The sequence below is a fragment of the Akebia trifoliata genome, chromosome 14, assembly GCF_017979445.1.
Source record: "Akebia trifoliata isolate Shusen 1 chromosome 14, ASM1797944v1, whole genome shotgun sequence".
Taxonomy (NCBI): Eukaryota; Viridiplantae; Streptophyta; class Magnoliopsida; order Ranunculales; family Lardizabalaceae; genus Akebia; species Akebia trifoliata.
In genome coordinates this window covers 28,029,064-28,048,996 of record NC_141388.1, presented here as the reverse complement: position 1 = coordinate 28,048,996, position 19,933 = coordinate 28,029,064, and the positions used below count along the sequence as shown (strand labels likewise).

Below are 19,933 nucleotides of genomic sequence, written 5' to 3'. Positions count from 1 at the left end.
CACTTAGTCTTTTATTTTATAAAATAGAGTCGATGCAATGTCGTTGTTGTAAATATGAAAAACTTTAAAGGCATTTAATTAACTATATATATATTTATGGTACAAGAATTTATTATAAGAAATGTAAAAATATATTTATCATACAATTACCAGAATACCCATGTGTTTTGTCAAAACAAGTTCAAATAATAAAGAATATCTTCGAAAAAAGAAAAAAAAGGGTTACCAAGATTCCAGCATCCTGTGTGGCGTTGTACTTTACTAAAGATATTATAAAATAAAATGTGAAAGAGTAAAAATCACATGCCAGTAGGATCCTCTTAAATGGACATATTAATCCTCACAAAAATTCAGTCTACTTTGATACACCTAATCCTTTTAAAGAGAAATATAAATTTAAAAAAATTAGGGAAACTAGCAAAATATGTGATGAAATTATCTTATGTACCAAGGTACTACACCGTCCAAACTATTTATAAAATCAGAAAACTAGCATTTTTAAAGAATAAGTTAGTTTTTTTTTATTTTCTTATATGTTATTAGTAAGAATAATATTGAAGCCCATATGCCTTGCTTTGGCTTGACTCTTCCAATTCCCCTAATTGGACGTAAGTTCAGATGTCCTGTCTATAAAAGAATAATGCAGAAGTGACTTCATTTCCTACTTTCCTGACGTGGAGGTGTATGCGAAGTATGGATGTTTTTCACTCACCAATTTTATTTTTGATATTAATTAAGTTAAATACAAATTTTATTTTAACTCTATTTACCAACTTTTTTTTTTTTTCAAATATTAATTATCACAACAATTTAAAAAAAATAAAAAAGAAAAAAAAAGACTTGGTAAATATTTTGGAATATGTCTTGTCAAATTAATTCATTCAATGAGTAATAAAATTCCTTAAAAGGTTTATTCTAGACTTTTATTTTTTTATTTTTTTATTTTTTTTAAGATTATACAGCTTGATGTGATTGTTTGGATAATGTGTGTGTGAGAGAGAGAGTGAGTGTAACAAAAGTCCAATATTCAAAGAAAATGGTGAGAGTTGAATAATTGTACATAAGAAGAAAGCTTTTAAGAAGATCACCTCACAAAATTTCCGAATTTCACGAGCTCCACTTATTCATCACATGTTTTCCTGTCTTACTGACAGGCCCACTGATTCTTGAGACATCTCCCGTCACCTTTATCCCATGCTCTCTGTCTCACATGTGAAACTGAATACGTAGAGTGAGAGAGAGAGAATCCGAGGAAGAGTAAAGCGAGTATCCAATACTTCCATTTAGAGTCTTACCAAAATCTTACAATTAAAGGATATTTTGACAAAATCTGATAATTAAATACCAATTAAAGGATAATCCTAACTTTCACAAATAGAAGAATACTCAGCCAGACCGCCCAACACCAAACAAGCCTAAACAAACTTCTCAGTTCTTGTTTGTAGGGCTTCTACTTCTGCCATTAGAAGTAGGCAACATAAGGTAGAGAAACATGAAGCATTTCCTACGAATGCAGAAAGTTAAAAAGTGATTGGGAGCTCATTTCTTATATCTCATGACACTTGATTTGATCATAATTAATGTAACAAATGATATGATGCAAAAGAAAGATTTCAACATTCAGGAGAAATCATAATTAATAGACATTTTCACTTTTCATAATGTTATGACCATTTTGCACTTCATACAAAATATTTATCACTGTGACTTCCATTTGATGAAGCCCCCAAGCACAAAATGTCTATTACTTTGATGTGTATTGTAATGCCCAGACCTATAATACTATAATATTATCTACTTTGAGTCAAAATCTGAACAACTTTAAAATGCGTTGTACTATGTAGGATTTGATTTATCCTTATATATTAGGATCTGAATATTTTCATGTCCAATGTGGGACTAATCGCACTCTTCCTTATCATTCCACCTTACCACGTGACGATTCTACTTTGACCTCTTGACTTTCGTAGTCCTTTTCATGTCCAGCTAGGGGTGCACTTATGAAGCCGTGACAATACTCCCATCAGACAGGAAGAGCCGTCCTCAATTATAATACCATTTGTAATGTCCCAATCCCATAATAATATAATATTATCTTCTTTGGACATAAGCCTGCATAACTTTAAAATGCGTTGTATTATGTAGGGTTTGATTTGTCCTTATAAACTAGGGTTTGAATGCTCTTCTATCCGATGTGAGATTAATCACACTCTTTCTTGTCATTCCATCTTGTCACATAACGGCTCTACTACGACCCTTTGATCTCTGCAATCCTTTCCACGTTTAGCCAGTGGCACACTAACGAAGCCGTGACTTGTATTATGTATTTTATATAAATATATTATATGAATGACATTAGTTAGCCATTAAAAATTGGATTCTTAATCCTACATTGGACAACCCCACCAAAAGTCAAACAAGTTTAACTTGTAGAAATAATACATGGATTGCAGCAAAGATTGATATTTATTATGAAGTACAACTTGTAATTAATAGCTTCCAGATCGCATAATATATATGACACTCAAACTGACCAGAATCCATATTTGGAGTCATATTTGATTTTTAGACCCTAAAACAAGGTGGCGACTCTACTCCAAACCAAGCAAAGGACCCACTCAATATGAAACCACCAAAATGCCTTGGATTTACATTATCATCCTACACACAACACAATCATGCATCTAATATATTGGGGCTACATTTTTATGACTTTTTGTCTACAAAAAAACAAAAACATTTTAGTGTTTGGAAGGATAGTCTGGTCCTCTAAAAAATATACAACATCTATATTCTTGGAGGGAGATGGAAAGAAAATCAACACTTAGAGTTATCAAAATTTACATCATTCTATTGTTGATGATTGTGGAACTATTTTTGTTACATTATTAAGATAAGGACAAGTGTTCTTTAGTGGATCCTAAGTTTAGATACCGGTCATATCTTTAAAATCCAATATTAGATAAAAATATCGATCTAGAATAAATTGGGATGCAACATAAACACTTCTCGAAAAAGGCATTCAAAGATGTGTAACTCAAAGAATTTTTAAGCCTAATGGGGACAATAGGTATGATGATATTACTTTTGATCAATTATCTTAATATCATCTAAAGAGTACTAACATAGGTACTAAAACCAAAAACCAAGATAATAAATAAATGAACAAGTTAGATTTCAAATCTGTACACAAATCATTTCAAAAAGCCTAATAGGTCGGTAAAGCAACAACTCGGGTCTAATCAGTCCTACCTTAGATTTGATAAGTACTTATTGATAATGTGATCTAAACTCTCCATATGCCAAATCTCACCATTTAATACAATATCAATGAGTACTTATCAAATCTAAGGTAGGACTAACATATCTTGGCTCATCCACCTCTAAACAATGAATTATACCAACTCAACATTAATTGACCTGAAAGAGTGTTAATCAAATTCAAGTATAGTGTTAATAAGAGATGGTCACAAAGCCTAACGGAAGGGTCATCAACCCCCATCCATGTCTTACTCCATCTGGCATTACACTTGGACAAATCATGTGGTGACACATGTCCCTAAATCCAAATTATAAAACATCCTTTCAAAGACTGGGAAAAGGTTGAAAAAACTATGTTCTTGCACCCCCACTCCCATGAATATCGTTGTTCATGATCATTGTTAATGTTCTTCTTCATCTAATTTTTTTTTCCATTTTTCTCTAAATCACCCTCACTTTACTAATTAAATTTTCGAAGAATTTTTGGTAGGCACTGCTCTGGGGCCTCTACCTTTTTCCTTACCTCCTTCAACCATCCTGAATCATTGAAGTCTTGAAGAGCAGATCCTCAGAAGATAATCTTATATAATGCACCTAGATCAAATGATAATTTTCTCAAGAATAAGGATCTAGAGCAGTGTCCCATTCCAATAGAATAGGAACGATATCTACGTGGCAAGTTTTAATAGGAGTTTAATACACATCAGACTCGTAATCAAGCCATTTTCTACATTGCAGATAGCCTGATGTATTTATTCTCCAACCAAATGTGCCACATAGACACCGTATGTTGTTATATAAACTAGCACCTCTCTAGATCGTGACTCTTTGCTCAAACTTGATTGTATTGCTTCTACTTCAAACACTTCTACGATTTCAAGAAGCAAAAAACCCTTAGCATTACCAAACAAGGCCATTACAATTTGACGGCTAGAAATCACCAATGAGAATATCTCTGGTGTGTAGTTCAAGCAAAGGGCGGGAAAAAAAAATGAGAGCTACTATTGGTCCCCCTAACTTTTACTTATTACACTTTAATTTCTTAAATTATTTATCATACTTCAATTAGAGATTAAAGAACACTCTTCGAACATTATAAAGGTTTGGCTCAAATTATAATCTCAACATTACAAAGCTTTATAAAACAATTTCATCAGCAACTACTGTTTACAATTATGATTAGTACTATTATATAAAATCCTAAACTCAAAAAATAGAATTTTAGCAAAAGGGAAAAAACAAGAAAATAAGAGAGTTTCTATTGGCACCCCAACTTTTACTTATTCTCAATCATTGACTTATTTTCTTTATTTTTAATTGGAGTGTAATAACTAAAAGTTGGGGTGCTAATGGCACCACTCAAAAACTCCATGTTTTAGGGAGATCTATATGTCCGGAGTTGGATAGCTAACCAGCTCCCTAAAGTGCATGATCTGGATTTCTTTTGAAATTATCTCAACGTACGCCTACCTACTAACGGTCACATGAGCTTCAAAACTTTTCCTCCAAACGTGACAACATTTAAACCACACTACACTCTCACTCACTACAAATCCCGCTCCTTTGATCCAATTCTTTCAACCATCCTCACTAAGCCTTCCAACTTTCTCACCCCATATACCCCCAACATGGAAAATTGTAGAAAACCTGCATCGAAACCATGGAAGAAAGGCCCGACAAGAGGCAAGGGCGGCCCACAGAATGCGTCGTGTGAGTATCGTGGAGTTAGACAACGAACTTGGGGAAAATGGGTTGCTGAGATTCGAGAGCCAAAGAAGCGTACGAGGCTATGGTTGGGTTCCTTTTCCACAGCCGAAGAAGCTGCCATGGCTTATGATGAAGCTGCGATGAGGTTGTATGGGCCTGAAGCTTATCTTAATCTACCACATCTTCGACCCAACTTCAATCCTCTTAATAAACCACAAAAGAACTTAATTTCAATGTTTCCTTCTTATAGATCACTCAATTTAAATGCCCAACCCAATGTTAATGTCATTCATCAAAAGCTCCAAGAACTTAAGAAAAAAAATACTCTCAACCTCAACCGATCTTCTTCGCCATCTTCATCTTCTTCTCTTGATTCTAAATCTAAATTTCAAATTCCCATCCATCAAACTAACATAGAAGAATCTGTAATTGATGAAGTAAAATTTTCATCACAAAAGTTGTTAGGAAATTGTGAAGAGAAGCCTCAGATTGATTTAACAGAATTTCTTCAACAGTTAGGAATTATAAAAGAAGAGAGTGTATCAAATTGCAGCGACACGACCGGAAGTTTTCCCATTCCCGAATTATTGATAGAGGAAGACGGTTTAATGGGTTTTAGTGAGCAAGCTTTCAGTTGGGACATGGCCGCGGAGATGTATGAACCCGAAATTCATGAAGATTTGAGCTTCCCTGCTTCTATTTGGGATTTCTGATATTAATTTTGTTTGATTTAGAATTAGCTTCACCTCAATAGGAAATAGAAACTCTACATAGTTATATGGATTTATGTTTGTAGGACACCTAGTTATCATTGTCAGTGGTTGAGATCCATGCAAGCTCTTTTTTTTTTTTTTTTTTCCTGTTTTTAGGTAATAAGAGAGTTACTTAGTAGTGGATAGAGGAGTTTCAGTTTCTTTTCTATATTAGATTTCTCTTTCAAGTGTTAGTCACTTAAAAGAGTTGGTAAGACTTCAAAAGAATAACTCTGTTTTTTGCTAGTGCCATTCATAAACAAGAATTTCAATTCAAAATGATTTAACCTAAAAGACCCCTACAAAGCACAGGGATCCATAGATGACAAGACGAATGCTTTCAGGCGTGAAGTGTATCTCGATCACTCCTGAACTAAGTAAGGTAAGGTTAAGGAACGACATCAGAAGTTTTGTAATTACATTTATCCAACGTTAGTGACTCTAGCTTACCCGAGCCACTCTTGAGATTCCCCTAAGCACTCAAAACTTTCGGAGATATCGACAATTCAAAAAAGACTATAAAAAAGGAAAGAATTAAAAAAAAAAAATTCATTTGAATCATCATCAAAGATGTATCCCAAAAATCCAAGTTCGGTGAAACGAGTCATTTTAATTCCTCTATTCAATTCTATCCAATGCCATATTTTCGATTAATTCAAGAGGATTGATTATGAAACTAGTAAGATCAGAGCAACAATCAAAGTCAAACTAATGAAAGGTATTAGTTCAACACTATTATTACTTTAACAGTACACTGTGAATTCAAAGTCCGAATTAAGGAAGAAGATTACACCAGCTGGTGTGAAAATTTTGCCACAACCTAACATTAATCCTTAGTCGAGTTTGAAAACTTAATCATCTACTCAAGTTTAATTCTTGATTTGTAAATTAGAAATATTTTGTTTTTTTGTTTATATATCTTCTCCCTTCAAAATAGTTTCCTGCTTATCTTCAGTTCTTTAATTGATGCTTCTCAAGCATTCTTTTGGCAATCCAAAGTCCTTTTGTAGATAGCCAAGTTTTCGTCTCCATGGGTCGTTGTGTAACTTGTAGTTTAGTACCTTTTTACAACAAAGAGAGTTTTAACTGAATCAGTAATTTGGAGAAATATTTTTCTTCAAGTATGATATGGTAATAAACTCAACTAGACATTTTAAGAATAATTGAGACTTCTTTTCAAAAAGAGTTATTTCAGTAAGGCAGATACCTGTATGAATGTGGAAAAGATATCATCTTCAGTTAATCTTAAGAACTCCAAAGCCCAATCATCCACATGACCATAGACACTTTTCTGCCTCTCGGCCTCGAGCAAAACAGAATCACGATATAAGAATCTCTGCCAGATCATTCGTACATTTGCCAACATGAACTCTATTTCTGTCTCATTGATTTCCTACAAAGATGGAAAGAAAGAGAGAAGATTTAAACAAAAAAAAAAAAAAAAAATGAAAACTTCTAGGTTTTGTGTTGCTTACTCTAGTTGACATTAGTATCTAAAGAAAGAAAGTTACCCGAAGCGTCTGTATCAAATTTGGAATCTCATCCTCACGAATTCGAACCACAAAGCTGTCATAGTTCAACACATTCTCGTATGGAAGGAAGATTCCATCCTAAAATTGAGAAAATTATTTAAATTGACACGAATTAAAGTTCATAAAATTCTGCATTGCAAGAGAAAATGAAAGATAGTTGATGGAGATATGTTAGGCGAAAGACCAATCAATTGTATGATTGAAGAGTTTATTGCAATAGTTCAATAGAAGATTCCCAAAGTACTTTCCCAATGATTGAAAGCCAACCCTTGGAAAGTAGGGGCGAAGTATGTGTATTCATAGAAATATCAACCTATATGATTAACCCACGTGGACCAAAACTCAAATCAACTGAATCGCTCGCACTAGTCAAGCTTGTACGATGTATGAAAACTGATTGAGTTGTACAACTCAAGATCATGCAACAGGACACAAAATTAACTACCATCAGTTAAATATATTGGGAAGTTACAAGCCACAAAGGGTGATCGTGAGGAGAGCCCATGATCACCATCCACACAAAATATATATCACCCATCTCTGAATTCAGAGAGGTATGTTGAATTTAATTCCCATTACTAAGGTCTTTCATCAAAAACTACTTTCTGACTTCAGCATCGGAGATTCATTTTTGCAGGGACCAACACCATCTTGTTTGGTGAGTTCTCTCAAGAGATATTCAAATTGATTTCATTAAAAGTCGTGTGGTCCGATAAAAAAAAGGTCTCACATTGTTCTTGATGCATGTTGGAAAACTAGTACCTGAATAACCACGGGAATGCACCCATGAAGAACACTATCTTCCATGCGACCACTCCAACCATCTCCGGGCAATACACCACAGAAAACAGAGCTGGCTATCTCCTCGTAATAATTATCAGTACGTATCGGTGTTACAATCACATCTTCCGCATGTTGTCTCCCAAGCTTCCCTTCCTTGTTAGGGCTTGACCCAAACTCTTTGGCCAATTTCTGCCTAATACCCATGCTATATCTGAATAATAATATTTATCACCACACCACACCATCAAATCAGATCCTCAAAAAAAAAAAAAAAAAAAAAAAAAAAAAATTCAATTTTTCCATAACGTATTTCATTTGATTGACATACCTATCTTCAGGCCTGCCATTCTTATAAGCTGATCCTAGATTTCCATTGAAGTAGAAAAGTTTCTTGCGCTCCTTATAAGGCCTATGCATACAAGATTCAATTAATTCATATTTGCTAAAATTGAGCAAATTAAAGAGAAAATATTATTATTTTTAGATGAAATTAAAACAAGCTACCTTGACCACAATTTTGATCTTAAGGAATCTGGGCTGGGCCGTTTCCATGCAGGAAGCACGAGATCCTTCTCAGGATCAAAGCATAGGTGGTTGCCTCTTTTATCAGAAGGAATGTTGTCCCAGTTGTCTTGCCAATATGCTGTTGTCGAGTGGTCATGCTTTGAGTTTGTGTTTCCCCAATGAACTAACATCATACTGTTCCAAATCTCTTTGGGAGCATAGCAAGCACCTTCATCCCATGAAAAAAACTGCCTTCAGATATAGACACAACACCATTAGAATACACATATATGTAAAGTTGTAACACAAGAAAATAATAATAATAACAACTCATATCAATCTTTTCTACTATCACCACAATAATGAAGCACCTCTATCTACAATTCTACATCATACCCAAATATGATCTCTTCCTGATGAATGGTTCCAATATGGATACTGTTCGATGATATGATCATATGTCTTCTTATAATATTCCAGAGTTAGCGAACTCCTCAAACCCATGTGATCCTGAAGTTAAAAATAGTATAAACATTATGGCCGGGTAGATATATAAACTGGCATTGCACAGTATTATAGCACTTGAACGACAAATATATACGGTGACATTAGAATTCTCCACCCATTTATTTTTCAATAAATAACTCTACTCATTTTGTCTTTTAGTGAAAAACAAGGTTGTGTTGGTCTTTTACATGATAAATGTTTGTTCGCATTGATTGCCAAAGCAATATTTATTACAAGTAAGACATTTAAATTCAAAGATTAAAATGCCCTTATTATTTATTATATAAATAAATATTTATTATCTAACAGATTAACATACCCTTGTCTTTTTCATTAAAAAAACAAAATTGATAAGAGATTACTGAAAAGTGAATTTGGTGGAAAATATGCTAGTATCCCCTTGAGGTCTTGGACATTAACATTCCCATATATATATATAAACAGCTAAAAACAAAATTTATACCTTGAGGCTCAAGTGTGGAGCATCACCTGCACGAGCTATGATGCATGCATCAAAAACAGGAACAAAGAAATAGTCCGCTTCTTTACCATTTAATGTTCGATACGGGCTAGCCAGGATGCTTTCATAGAGTGCCATCTGCAATTAATAGAGGAGAGAAAAATATTTTTAAGTCACTTTCAATTACATCAGTCTGAGGTGAAGTAAGACTAATACCTGTGAACCATACAACTGATTAGTCCAAAATGTTTCATTCTGGTACATATAGATTCTATTTACACAATCAAACTTGAAGAGCCGCCCCTGCAAGACCCGATCGAGAAACTAATAATATTATAGATGAGCAGAATATTCCATGAATGGAATGGGAAAATTTTACAATTCTCTCATACTGACCTCAAGTAGGTGACTATGGAACTCTGGGGGCAAATCATAAACATATATAAGGGGTCTTTTCTTTTTCACAACAGCCTTAATCTCAACGTTGTCTTCGTTGAGATGCACGTTATCGGGTACATTAACTGTTGCTGGTCGAAGCCATTGAGGCCACTCCCTTATGGAAGATAAAACAGATGGGACACTGCAATCTATTCCATACCAGCCATTGTTACACTGAAAAACATGAATGCTGGGTGTGATTAGAAAAATAAAAAATTAAATTAAATGGTTAAATTCAAGCATCTCAAACTTTCATAGTAAACAAGAATTGTAATCAAAAGTGTGGCAAACAAGGATTATATATATTTTTATTTTAGATCAACAGTGAACCTTTAAGAGCAACTCCAAGCCACTTTTCAACTCCAACCAGCCCAGGCTTCAAAATCATTGTTGAGTCTCTTAAAAACTATTCACTCAATCACAAAAATAAAAAGGGAATATAATAAAGTGGGGACAAAAATGATATTTAAAACATGTTTCATACAAAAAAGAAGGTAAAAACTGGTATTGGGTATAATGGGTATTCTGAAAAAGGTCAACAGTAATAGAGCCTAGGGCTTCAAAAATCTCTCCGGGCTTTATACATGAAGCCGTGAACAGTGATAAAAAGCCAAAATCTTCAAAATGAAACCGATTGGAGTTTGGTTAGGAGTGTTTCATCTCTAAATTTCGAGATTTGAAGTCCAGTTGGAGTTGCTCTAAAGCTTTCTACCTAGTCTGAAGTTTATGAGCCAAAAAACACAAGTGACACACTTGATCTCATATCACTACCTGACAAAATCCACCACGACAATGACCATGGCCAGAGCATTGGTTGAGACAAGTGCATTGCACGGGCACCTCACAAAACCTTCCAGCAAAACAATCATATGAACAATCACATTCTTTCTTGAATTGTACCTTGGAAGCGTATGCTTCCTCCGGGTCCACATTACACCAACCGGGTTTACTAGTATTGATTGTAAAAATATTATCCAGATCGTCTTTTGCCCAATCAATCGTCTTCCAACCACCGGGTTTAGAAGGTAAGCTGAAATAGATAAATTTTGTTTAGAGAAAATTAGTTGGTTATCATCATGACAGGAATTTAAATGGGAAAATTGGGGGTCCTTACTTTATTTGAAAGCCACACCCATAAGCTACTGGACGATTTGGGTATTTTGTTCCTTGTCCACAGAAGCACATTGCACTTGTTGTATCACAATAGGCAGGGCATATTGAGCGAACCCGTAGCTCATGAGTTTGCTCCGGAGATCCTCGAAGATTGCACTCCAATTGCAATCTTTCAGAGCATCGTTCCCCTATCAAAACAGCAGATATTATTAGGAGTCCAGTAAATATATTAAGCCAAAATGAACAAATAGACATGAAGTGAATTAACAGAAGTGAGTGAGAACACTTTGGTAACATGACCATTTGAAGGGTGTAAATAAGAACCCAGTGAACCATTTGTCTCCAAGTTTCCCTCCGGACGAATGGTGGACTCCAAGGACCAAGGCGGAGCATGGTTTGCTTAGTCCGCGAACAAGCTCTAGACTAGTTGATTCAAGTTTGAGCTCTGTCAGGGCCTCGTGAAAGAATTGCTTAAACCTATGGCTTAAACATCACTAAATTTATGAAAGAGGTTGTATGCTTTACATTAATTAATGTGGATCATTTCATAAATTTGATGATACCAAGTCAGAGTAATAGAAATAAAGCTAAATGTTGAAGAACATGACATGTCCACTGTATCACAAATGTTCATACTCTGAGGGTTCCTTGAGCAATCTAAGAGTAGAAGGCTTGGGTAGCAAATAACATTCTTCTTTCTCGCCAATTCAGTTTCAGGATAAATATTTGTGTGTTTAAGTACGTACCCTCTCCTTCAAATATGATTATAATTATGAGTTGTAGCAGCAAGTGAATATTGGAATGCTCCAAGTTGAGTTAGAATAAGCTTTAAGAAACGCACAGAAGTGCTGAAATCTTAGTTCATTGAGATCTGAACCATGTTGTAGACCTAAATTCATTTAGATAAAAGCAGAAGAAAATTACTGAAAAACTGGCTTGAGCGCTCAGTATTCACGTTAGAAGGATGTTTCATGTAAGGTTGGCTTAAAATCTTGTTTCGATCTAGTGTTTCGTTTAAAAAAAATAAACCAAAATGATACCGAAACTTTCAATACATTGAATATAACTCGATAGCCTCCCATGCGATGCATGTGAGTGAAACTTTAAAAAATGGAATTACATGATCATGAACTAAATTGGAGATGTCTTTATTGTTAGCAGTTGGAACAAAAGCCCAACCCAAAGGTCTTAGCCCCAAAGTCCTCACACCTTCTGCAGTTACAGTGACAAGCCCACATGTTCTCACATGTTCACCAGTTGAGAAAAACTCCTCCCATATGTTAGTTTGTTTTGTTGTTGTTAGAAGATTAGGGTTAAGGAGAGGAGGAAAATAGAGAAGAGAATGAGTCGATCACCCCCAATAGAGTTTGGCCTCTCTTTTATATTAAAAGCATGTGGTTGGTTGTGTGGGCTTAAGTATTGGGCTCACACAACATTTAATGCGAATTCTAACACTCCCCCTTAAGATAGAACATGCAAATTTGACATGTCCAGCTTAGTACAAAAAGTAATAAAGGAACTCCTAGACAATGATTTTGTGAGAATATTTCCTAATTGATTTTCTAACTTGATAAAGGGAGTAGATATTTTCTTAGCCATCATTATATCACGAATAAAGTAGCAATCAACCTCAATGTGCTTGGTTCTCCCATGAAATACTGGATTACTAGTTATAAAACTAGCAGCATGGTTATCACAGTGCATAGGCATAGGAGTAGGAATTTCAATATATATCTCCTTTAGAAAACTCTGAACCTAAAGCACCTCACATGCAATATATGCCATCACCTTGTATTATGCTTCAATACTAGAATGAGCTACAACTTGTTATTTTTACTACATTAAGTCACCAAATTACTTCCTACGCATGTACAATACCCAAAATTAAATCTACGATTAGTCTTGCTTCCTGTCTAATCAACATCTGAGAAATCAGTAATCAATATAAGAGGTGAAGGTCTATATAATAATCCTTTGCCTAGGAATTCCTTTAAATACCTCAGTATGCTAAACACAACATCTCAATGATTTTGTCACCGGGAATGTATAAATTTGCTCCCACAACAAAGGTAATATCTAGGCGAGTGACAGTTAGGTAGATTAGTTTTTTAACTAACTTATGGTAACGCCCTACATTGGGATAAATCTTCTTATATCCAGCATCAGGTTTAGTAGTGGGATTTATAGGAGTATCAATTGGTTTATAACCCAAAGTACCAGTCTCAGATAATAAATGTAGAACATACTTCCTTTGAGACAAACTAATACCTTCTTTGGAGCAAGCTACTTTAATACCCAAGAAGTAACGAAGAATACCCAAGACTTTAGTATGAAGTTGTTTGGCTAGATGAGTCTTCAAATATGAGATACCACTACAATCACTTCCAGTGATGCTGATATCATCCACATAAATTATCAATACAATAATTCCACTAGAAGAGTGCCTTTCAAACACTGAATGATAAGAAGTAGACTTAGCCAATCCATAGACCAGAACAACTAAGTTAAATTTATTAAACCAAGCTTTAGGCGACTATTTCAACCCATAAATTACTTTCCGTAGGCGACACACTAGTCTAGTCTTACCACAATCAACATGTCTAGGTGGCTACTCCATACATACCTTCTCTTGCAAGTCTCTATGCAGAAATGTATTTTTAATATCCAACTGAAACAAGAACCAAGCATAACACATTACAACAAAAATAAGAACTCTAATCGAGTTTAAGCGAGCCACTAGGGAAAAAATCTCACTATAATCAACCCCATAAGTTTGTTTGTAACTTTTGGCTAGAAGGCGATCCTTCAACCTCTCAATAGATCTACCAAGAGGATACTTGATTGTATACACCTATCTATACCCTACAAGCTACTTTCTTGGTGGAAGTGAAGATAGGTCCCAAGAATAATTATGATGAAGGACTACAATCTCTTCATCCATGTCTAATTTCCACTCAAATGATGATATTGTTTGCATATAGAAAATAGGAACGTAAATAACAAACAAGAAAAGTGTAATTGGCAAAATGAAGGTGACATTTGATGAAAAGACATAAAATTAGGAATTGGGTGTTTAGTGCAAATTCAAGTACATTGTCATAAAGTAATAAGAAGATCACTAGAGGTAGAAGTAGATGGTGATGGATGTAGAGGAACTTCAAGTGAAGCTGATAAAGGATCTGGGCTAGTAGAAAAGATGAAAGTGCTTAGAAACGAGGGTGTTGATATACTTGAAGAAGTATAGTAGACGGGTCACCTGTAGGAAAAATTAGAAGCACATGAGAGGAATAAACTATAGGAGACAACTCTCTTTAACGAGAAGACAAGAGATCCAAGTCAAATGAGGCACCAACTAAAGAAAAATAAGGTGTAGACTCAAAGAATGTCACATCAACACTTACATAGTAATGTTGAGTGACAGGACAATAACACTTATACATTTTTTGTGTACAAGAATAACTCGACAAGACACATTTGATGGATCTTAGGGAAAGTTTATCCAACCTAGGCTTAAATGAGTGAACAAAACAAATATAACACAAAACTATAGGAGTAACAACAAAAGAATGAACTTGAGGATAAATTAGAGAAAATGGTGATTGACTCTTTAAAATTGATGGTCGCATGCAATTAATAAAATGACAAGCTGTGAGGATAGCATCACCCCAATAAGGCTTAGGTACATGCATCTGAAACATAATAGTGCGAGTAAGATCAAGTAAATGGCAAGTAGATCCATTGGCTAGTACAATGTGAGAATTAAGAGAACAAAAATTAGAGATGAGACGAGATATACTAGACATAGGGACATTAGCTCTAGAATCGATGATCCAAGATGAGAGAGACTTAACAACCATAAATGTGGGATTACATGAAGTCATTATGAGTGGAGTAGGTCTTGAAGTCAAGGTAGTCATCTTCTGAAGAATCTCTCCCAACTATGTCATAAGATTGAAAAATGCGGTTTTAGATGTAGTTTGAGACGTGGAATCAGTGAAACTTTGAAGAGGTTCCTTTTGAGCCTAATTAGCTCAAGTAGGTTTACCCCATTTATCCCAATAAAGTTGCTTAGTATGGCTAGTGTAGTCACAATTAGGGGTGCAACTTGGTCTGGTTCAAATCGAGAACCAAACCAATCTGATAGCTTTGGGGTGGTTTGGAACAAGTTGTAGTCCAGTTATGGATTACAAAAATGGAGAACCAATCAATTTGGTTTGGTTCTCAGATCAAACTTCTATAGAACCGAACAAAACCGACCCTTATACAATAAATAAATATATATGTATATCATAATTATTATAAATTATTTTAGGAGTTAGGACGTAGATTAATGAACTTTATGGATAGATTAGTGATTTATTCTATGAAAATGTATGTTTATTATATATTTATTTTTCATTAAAAATGTTACTTACAATTTATAAAATATTGGCAACCCATAGAACCGAATCGAACTAAATCGAATTTAGTTTGGTTTGGGTTGGTTCGGTACCAATGGAATTTAGTTATGTTCTAGTTCTAATTAAGTGGAATCGATCTATGTCGGTTCGGTTCCAATTTGACCTCAAACTGAACCAAGTTGCACCCCTAGTCACCATAGGTACACTTCAAGCTACCACCATAGCTACCTCCACGATCATCACGACCTTCTCTACCAGGTCCACCACGACTTTCTCTACCAACACCATCATAAATCCTCAAATTTGCCATCCAAGGAGAAGTAAACTAAAAACCCGCACAAAGATAAAAATAAACAAATATAAAGAATCCTTTGGTATATTCTATGGTATGCCCCTAGGGTTTAGAGGCCAACGAAACAATGATTGGAATAAAATTGCAAAATAAAAAAATACTTGGAAAAAATTGAGATCTGAGCAAAATTTTAAACTATTGATCGAGAAATCGAATAAGTCATTTTTTTGTTGCAAAAACACTGTTCACGGAGCATTGTTCACGTAGAAAACACTATTCATGAAGTACTGTTCATACAAAATACTATTCAGAAGCACTATTCATGTAGAAAATACTGTTCACAAATACTATTCACACAATACTATTCGTAGATTTTTTTTGAAACTGAATTTTGTGATTTCAAAACTGTCCATCAATTCCCCAATCATTCATAAAAACTTTATAGAAACACAAATGAAGTTCTAGATAGACATCTAAGTGCAAACAAACAAACCTCCAACACTTAATCTTTTTTTGGAACCAAGGTCTTTGGGTTTGGAAGTACGAGATCGAAGAAGAAAAAGAAAGTGATTAAGAAAATGGATGAAAGGAAGGAAAATCAAGAAGATCTAATGGTAAAAATGCCCTGATACTATGTTAGAAGATTAGGGTTGAGGAGAGGAGGAAAATAGAGAAGAGAATAAGTCAGTCACCCCAATAGGGTTCGACGTCTCTTTTATATTAAAAATATGTGGTCGGTCATGTGGGCTTAAGTATTAGGCTCACACAACATAAAATAAGAACTTTAATAGTTGTATTTATATATGCATACCCAATGAGAATTTGTAAGAGAGTCCAGTTAATCAGATAGTTTCAAATTCAATACCTTTTTCTATTTTATCTTGGTATCACAACCAAGGTTGGCTCATGTTCTTCCCATTATGCCTAAAATTGCTCATAAGGTTTCCATTAAACTTGACCATTCCATTTACCTTTTATGGAAAAGTCAATTGTTGCTTATGCTTCATGTTAGTGACCTTTATCCCTTTAGTGATGATAATGTGGACTCACCTCATAATTAAAGATACATATGACAACCCAACCCAAAATACCAATCATGGAGAAAGATCTATATAACTCTTCTTAGTTGGATTAATGTAACCTTGATTGAGAGTGCTATGTGAAAAGTAGTTGGATTGTCATCTTCACGTGAAGTATGGAAAGCTCTTGCTTCTCAATACGCCCAACACTCACAAGCTCAGGGTTTGCAATTACACGTGTAATAATTATTTATCCAGAAGTTAACACTCTCTGCAGATGAATATCTCTAGAAATTGAAGTCTATAATAAATGCTTTGGCCAAGATTCAAAATCCTTTTTCTAATTATGATATGGTTCTTTATACTCTTGCTGGACTTGCACTGGGATATAAAGATTTTAATACATCAATTTCAACTCAAGAAAATCCTCCAACATTTTATAAGTTCTACTCACTTCTTTATAGTCATGAGAAGTTTCTTCAATGATACAATGCTTCTGCTGATAATCACGCATTTTTCACTATGCGTAGGAGTGGTAGTGGTGGTTATCACCCTAATTGTGGTATTCGTAGCAATCATTTCATTAGTAATCGTAGAAATTAACTTAGTAAAGTCAATTCCTTCAACACTCGCAATCACAATTGGTGGACAAAGTGCTTTTAAAAACACCTTCAATGGTGGCAATGGACACAATCAGAATAGACCCAAGTTCCAGATATGTGGTCACTTTAATCACACAACAATTATGTGTCCTAACTATTTCAATCATGTTGATTCTGAATCTCTCTCTCAAGGACTTGCAGCAATGACTTTTTAGCATGGGCTTGATGACAATTGGTACCTTGATAGTGGAGCCACAAACCACATGACCTCCAATCTATCAAATCACTCTGAAACTTTTGAATATGTTGGCCATGATCGTATGTTGGTAGGCAATGGTGCAGGTCTTCCCATATCCCACATAGGTAATTGCTTATTAAAAGGCCTTAATGAAACTTCAATTTAAACAATGTTTTTCGTGTTCCACATATCAAAAATAATTTTTTCTCTATTTCTCATTTTTTTGTGATAACCATTCTAGTATTGAGCTCTTAGCTTGGGGCTTTCATGTCAAGGATCTAGCAATAGGGACAAGTATATTCACTGAGGCGAGTAAAGATGATCTTTATCCAATTTTTTTATATTCAATCACGCTTTGGTTTAGTGGGACAATGATCATGACCTAGAAATTCGATTCTAAGGCTTGATTTACAAAGAAATTAAGGATATATTCATGGTTATTTCCCTAAATTGACATGATGCATGCATAATCCCTATTTTATTGGTATTTTTGTGTTTTCTTTGATCTAGGCTTAATTTCGATTGTTTATTTATATGAGAGGTCCAAAATACTATATGTAAAGGGATAGATACGAGGAAATCGTGAAAGTCCATTACATTTCAAAGCCTAAAACCAAGATCTAGTCTAAGACCTAGGTCCATAGGGCCCAAAAATATCGCAACGTGGGTGAAGGGGTATGGTGGCACAATACAAGCAATGAATCACACCTGGGGATTGATGTGATGAGTTGATTTCAAAAGGCACTAATGATGCATTAGGGTTGGTCTCTTTTGTTAACACGGTGATTTTTGACTAGCGATAAATCCTGATCTAGTTCTATACATTGAGACCAAATCCTAGCAAAAATGATTATCTTCTATCTCTTTTTTACCTATCTCTTCTTTTCCCATTCTCAATTTTTAATTTTTGTTCAAGCTTTGTAATCAGAGGAGGAACTATCATTATCAAATCATGTTCAATAAAAGAAGACTTTCTCTCCTTTCTCTTCTCTCTTATTTCTATTTTCTCTTTAAATGTCTTCTTTATGTCTCTTGTGATGATCTTTGGCTAGACCTCCATTAAAGAGATTGATGTAAGCAAGGTAATCTTATTAAGTTTATCTATTTTTCATATGTGTTTCATTGATTATATGTGAAGATATTATGATTAGTAAAATCATCAGATCTAGTCTAGGTTTTTTCGATTTTAACGATTTAGACTTATATAAGTTCAAGTTAAATCATGCTTTATTAAGAATATCATAGATAGTTTTATGATTTTGTCTTATTAAATTTAATTATAATTTCTGATTTATTAATTGTGTTTAAAAAGGATTAACCTTTTGATTCAATAATATTAGGTTGTTAGTTGGATCGAGATAAAATAAACACAGATAAACTAATAAGGTAGATTGTTATTGGTGGATTCGACTAATCTAAATGTCTTTACATTGCGTACTCATTTCTTGTTATTTTTACAATATTTAATTAGTTCAATTTTTACAAATTAGCTTTAAATTGGATACTTCTCTAATCATTTTTAGTTAAAGTTTAAAATCAATGTTGTTTCTATGGATCGACGTCTTACTTGCCAAGGTTTTATTATTTTGTTATCTATTATTTCGTTTGATAATCTGTGATTGAAAGTGCCTCGACATTTTTTACTTTAAAATAAAATGTATCTAATGGATTATTAGGAGGTTTTAGGGAATGAGAGTTGCCACTTAGTTTAGGTCTAGGAACCATAAAAAAATAAATCCAAAATGGATCCGGATTAGTCCACAGGTAAAAGACTAGGGTAAGGGGCCATATTATGGGTTTCAGAATGTGTTAGGCATCGAATCTGCTTGATCGAGGTGATCGGTCTTTACTACAATCCAATAAGGTCCAAAGGTCAAGAAAAGAAGACTAGGGTCAACCTAGGGTCCATATCATCATTTTATACTATATTTACTAATCAAATCCTTATGGTTATGATTTTTACAACGAGCACCTCACCAATTCTTCGAATTCCGGACACAAGGAGAAAATAATCAATTTGGAAAAGCTAAATTACACTCAATGACCTATGGTTTACGTGGTAAGTTTTTATAAAAAGAAACTTAATTAAAATGCCACATGCATAAATATTTTCGAATTCGTTCAAATTTTTACATACGTATAATTGATTTTTGGATCGGTAAAATAATCATCACACGCATAATTGATTATTGAATTGGTGAATATCATTACATGTATAGTTGATTTTCCAAATTGGTAAAAATTAACATGTATAAAATTGTCAAATTGATAAAAATATCGCATGTATAAATAACTTCCAAATCTATTAAAAATTCACACATGCAT

At 34.2% G+C, this 19,933-nt stretch overlaps 2 protein-coding genes across 3 annotated transcripts in view; one reads left to right on the top strand and one right to left on the bottom strand.

Moving 5' to 3' along the window:
• The first annotated feature begins 4,841 nt into the window (after positions 1 to 4,841).
• Positions 4,842 to 5,786, top strand: LOC147386660 (Integrase-type DNA-binding superfamily protein). Its single transcript, XM_086423751.1, has one exon. The coding sequence runs from the start codon at positions 4,890 to 4,892 to the stop codon at positions 5,679 to 5,681; it is 792 nt and encodes a 263-aa protein (XP_086279877.1). The 5' UTR covers positions 4,842 to 4,889; the 3' UTR covers positions 5,682 to 5,786.
• A 673-nt stretch (positions 5,787 to 6,459) lies between these two features.
• LOC147386659 (uncharacterized) overlaps positions 6,460 to 19,933 on the bottom strand; it is a 39,916-nt gene continuing 26,442 nt past the window's right edge. For both annotated transcript variants that reach the window (XM_086424683.1, XM_086424684.1), the window contains 12 exons: positions 11,059 to 11,245; positions 10,716 to 10,974; positions 9,903 to 10,118; positions 9,723 to 9,809; positions 9,510 to 9,644; positions 8,936 to 9,049; positions 8,540 to 8,787; positions 8,364 to 8,444; positions 8,015 to 8,246; positions 7,232 to 7,330; positions 6,928 to 7,113; positions 6,460 to 6,781 (listed from right to left, as the gene is read on the bottom strand). In XM_086424683.1, the coding sequence (XP_086280809.1) occupies positions 6,680 to 6,781; positions 6,928 to 7,113; positions 7,232 to 7,330; positions 8,015 to 8,246; positions 8,364 to 8,444; positions 8,540 to 8,787; positions 8,936 to 9,049; positions 9,510 to 9,644; positions 9,723 to 9,809; positions 9,903 to 10,118; positions 10,716 to 10,974; positions 11,059 to 11,245 (1,946 nt within the window). In that variant the 3' untranslated portion in view covers positions 6,460 to 6,679. The remainder of the gene's footprint in view (positions 6,782 to 6,927; positions 7,114 to 7,231; positions 7,331 to 8,014; positions 8,247 to 8,363; positions 8,445 to 8,539; positions 8,788 to 8,935; positions 9,050 to 9,509; positions 9,645 to 9,722; positions 9,810 to 9,902; positions 10,119 to 10,715; positions 10,975 to 11,058; positions 11,246 to 19,933) is intronic.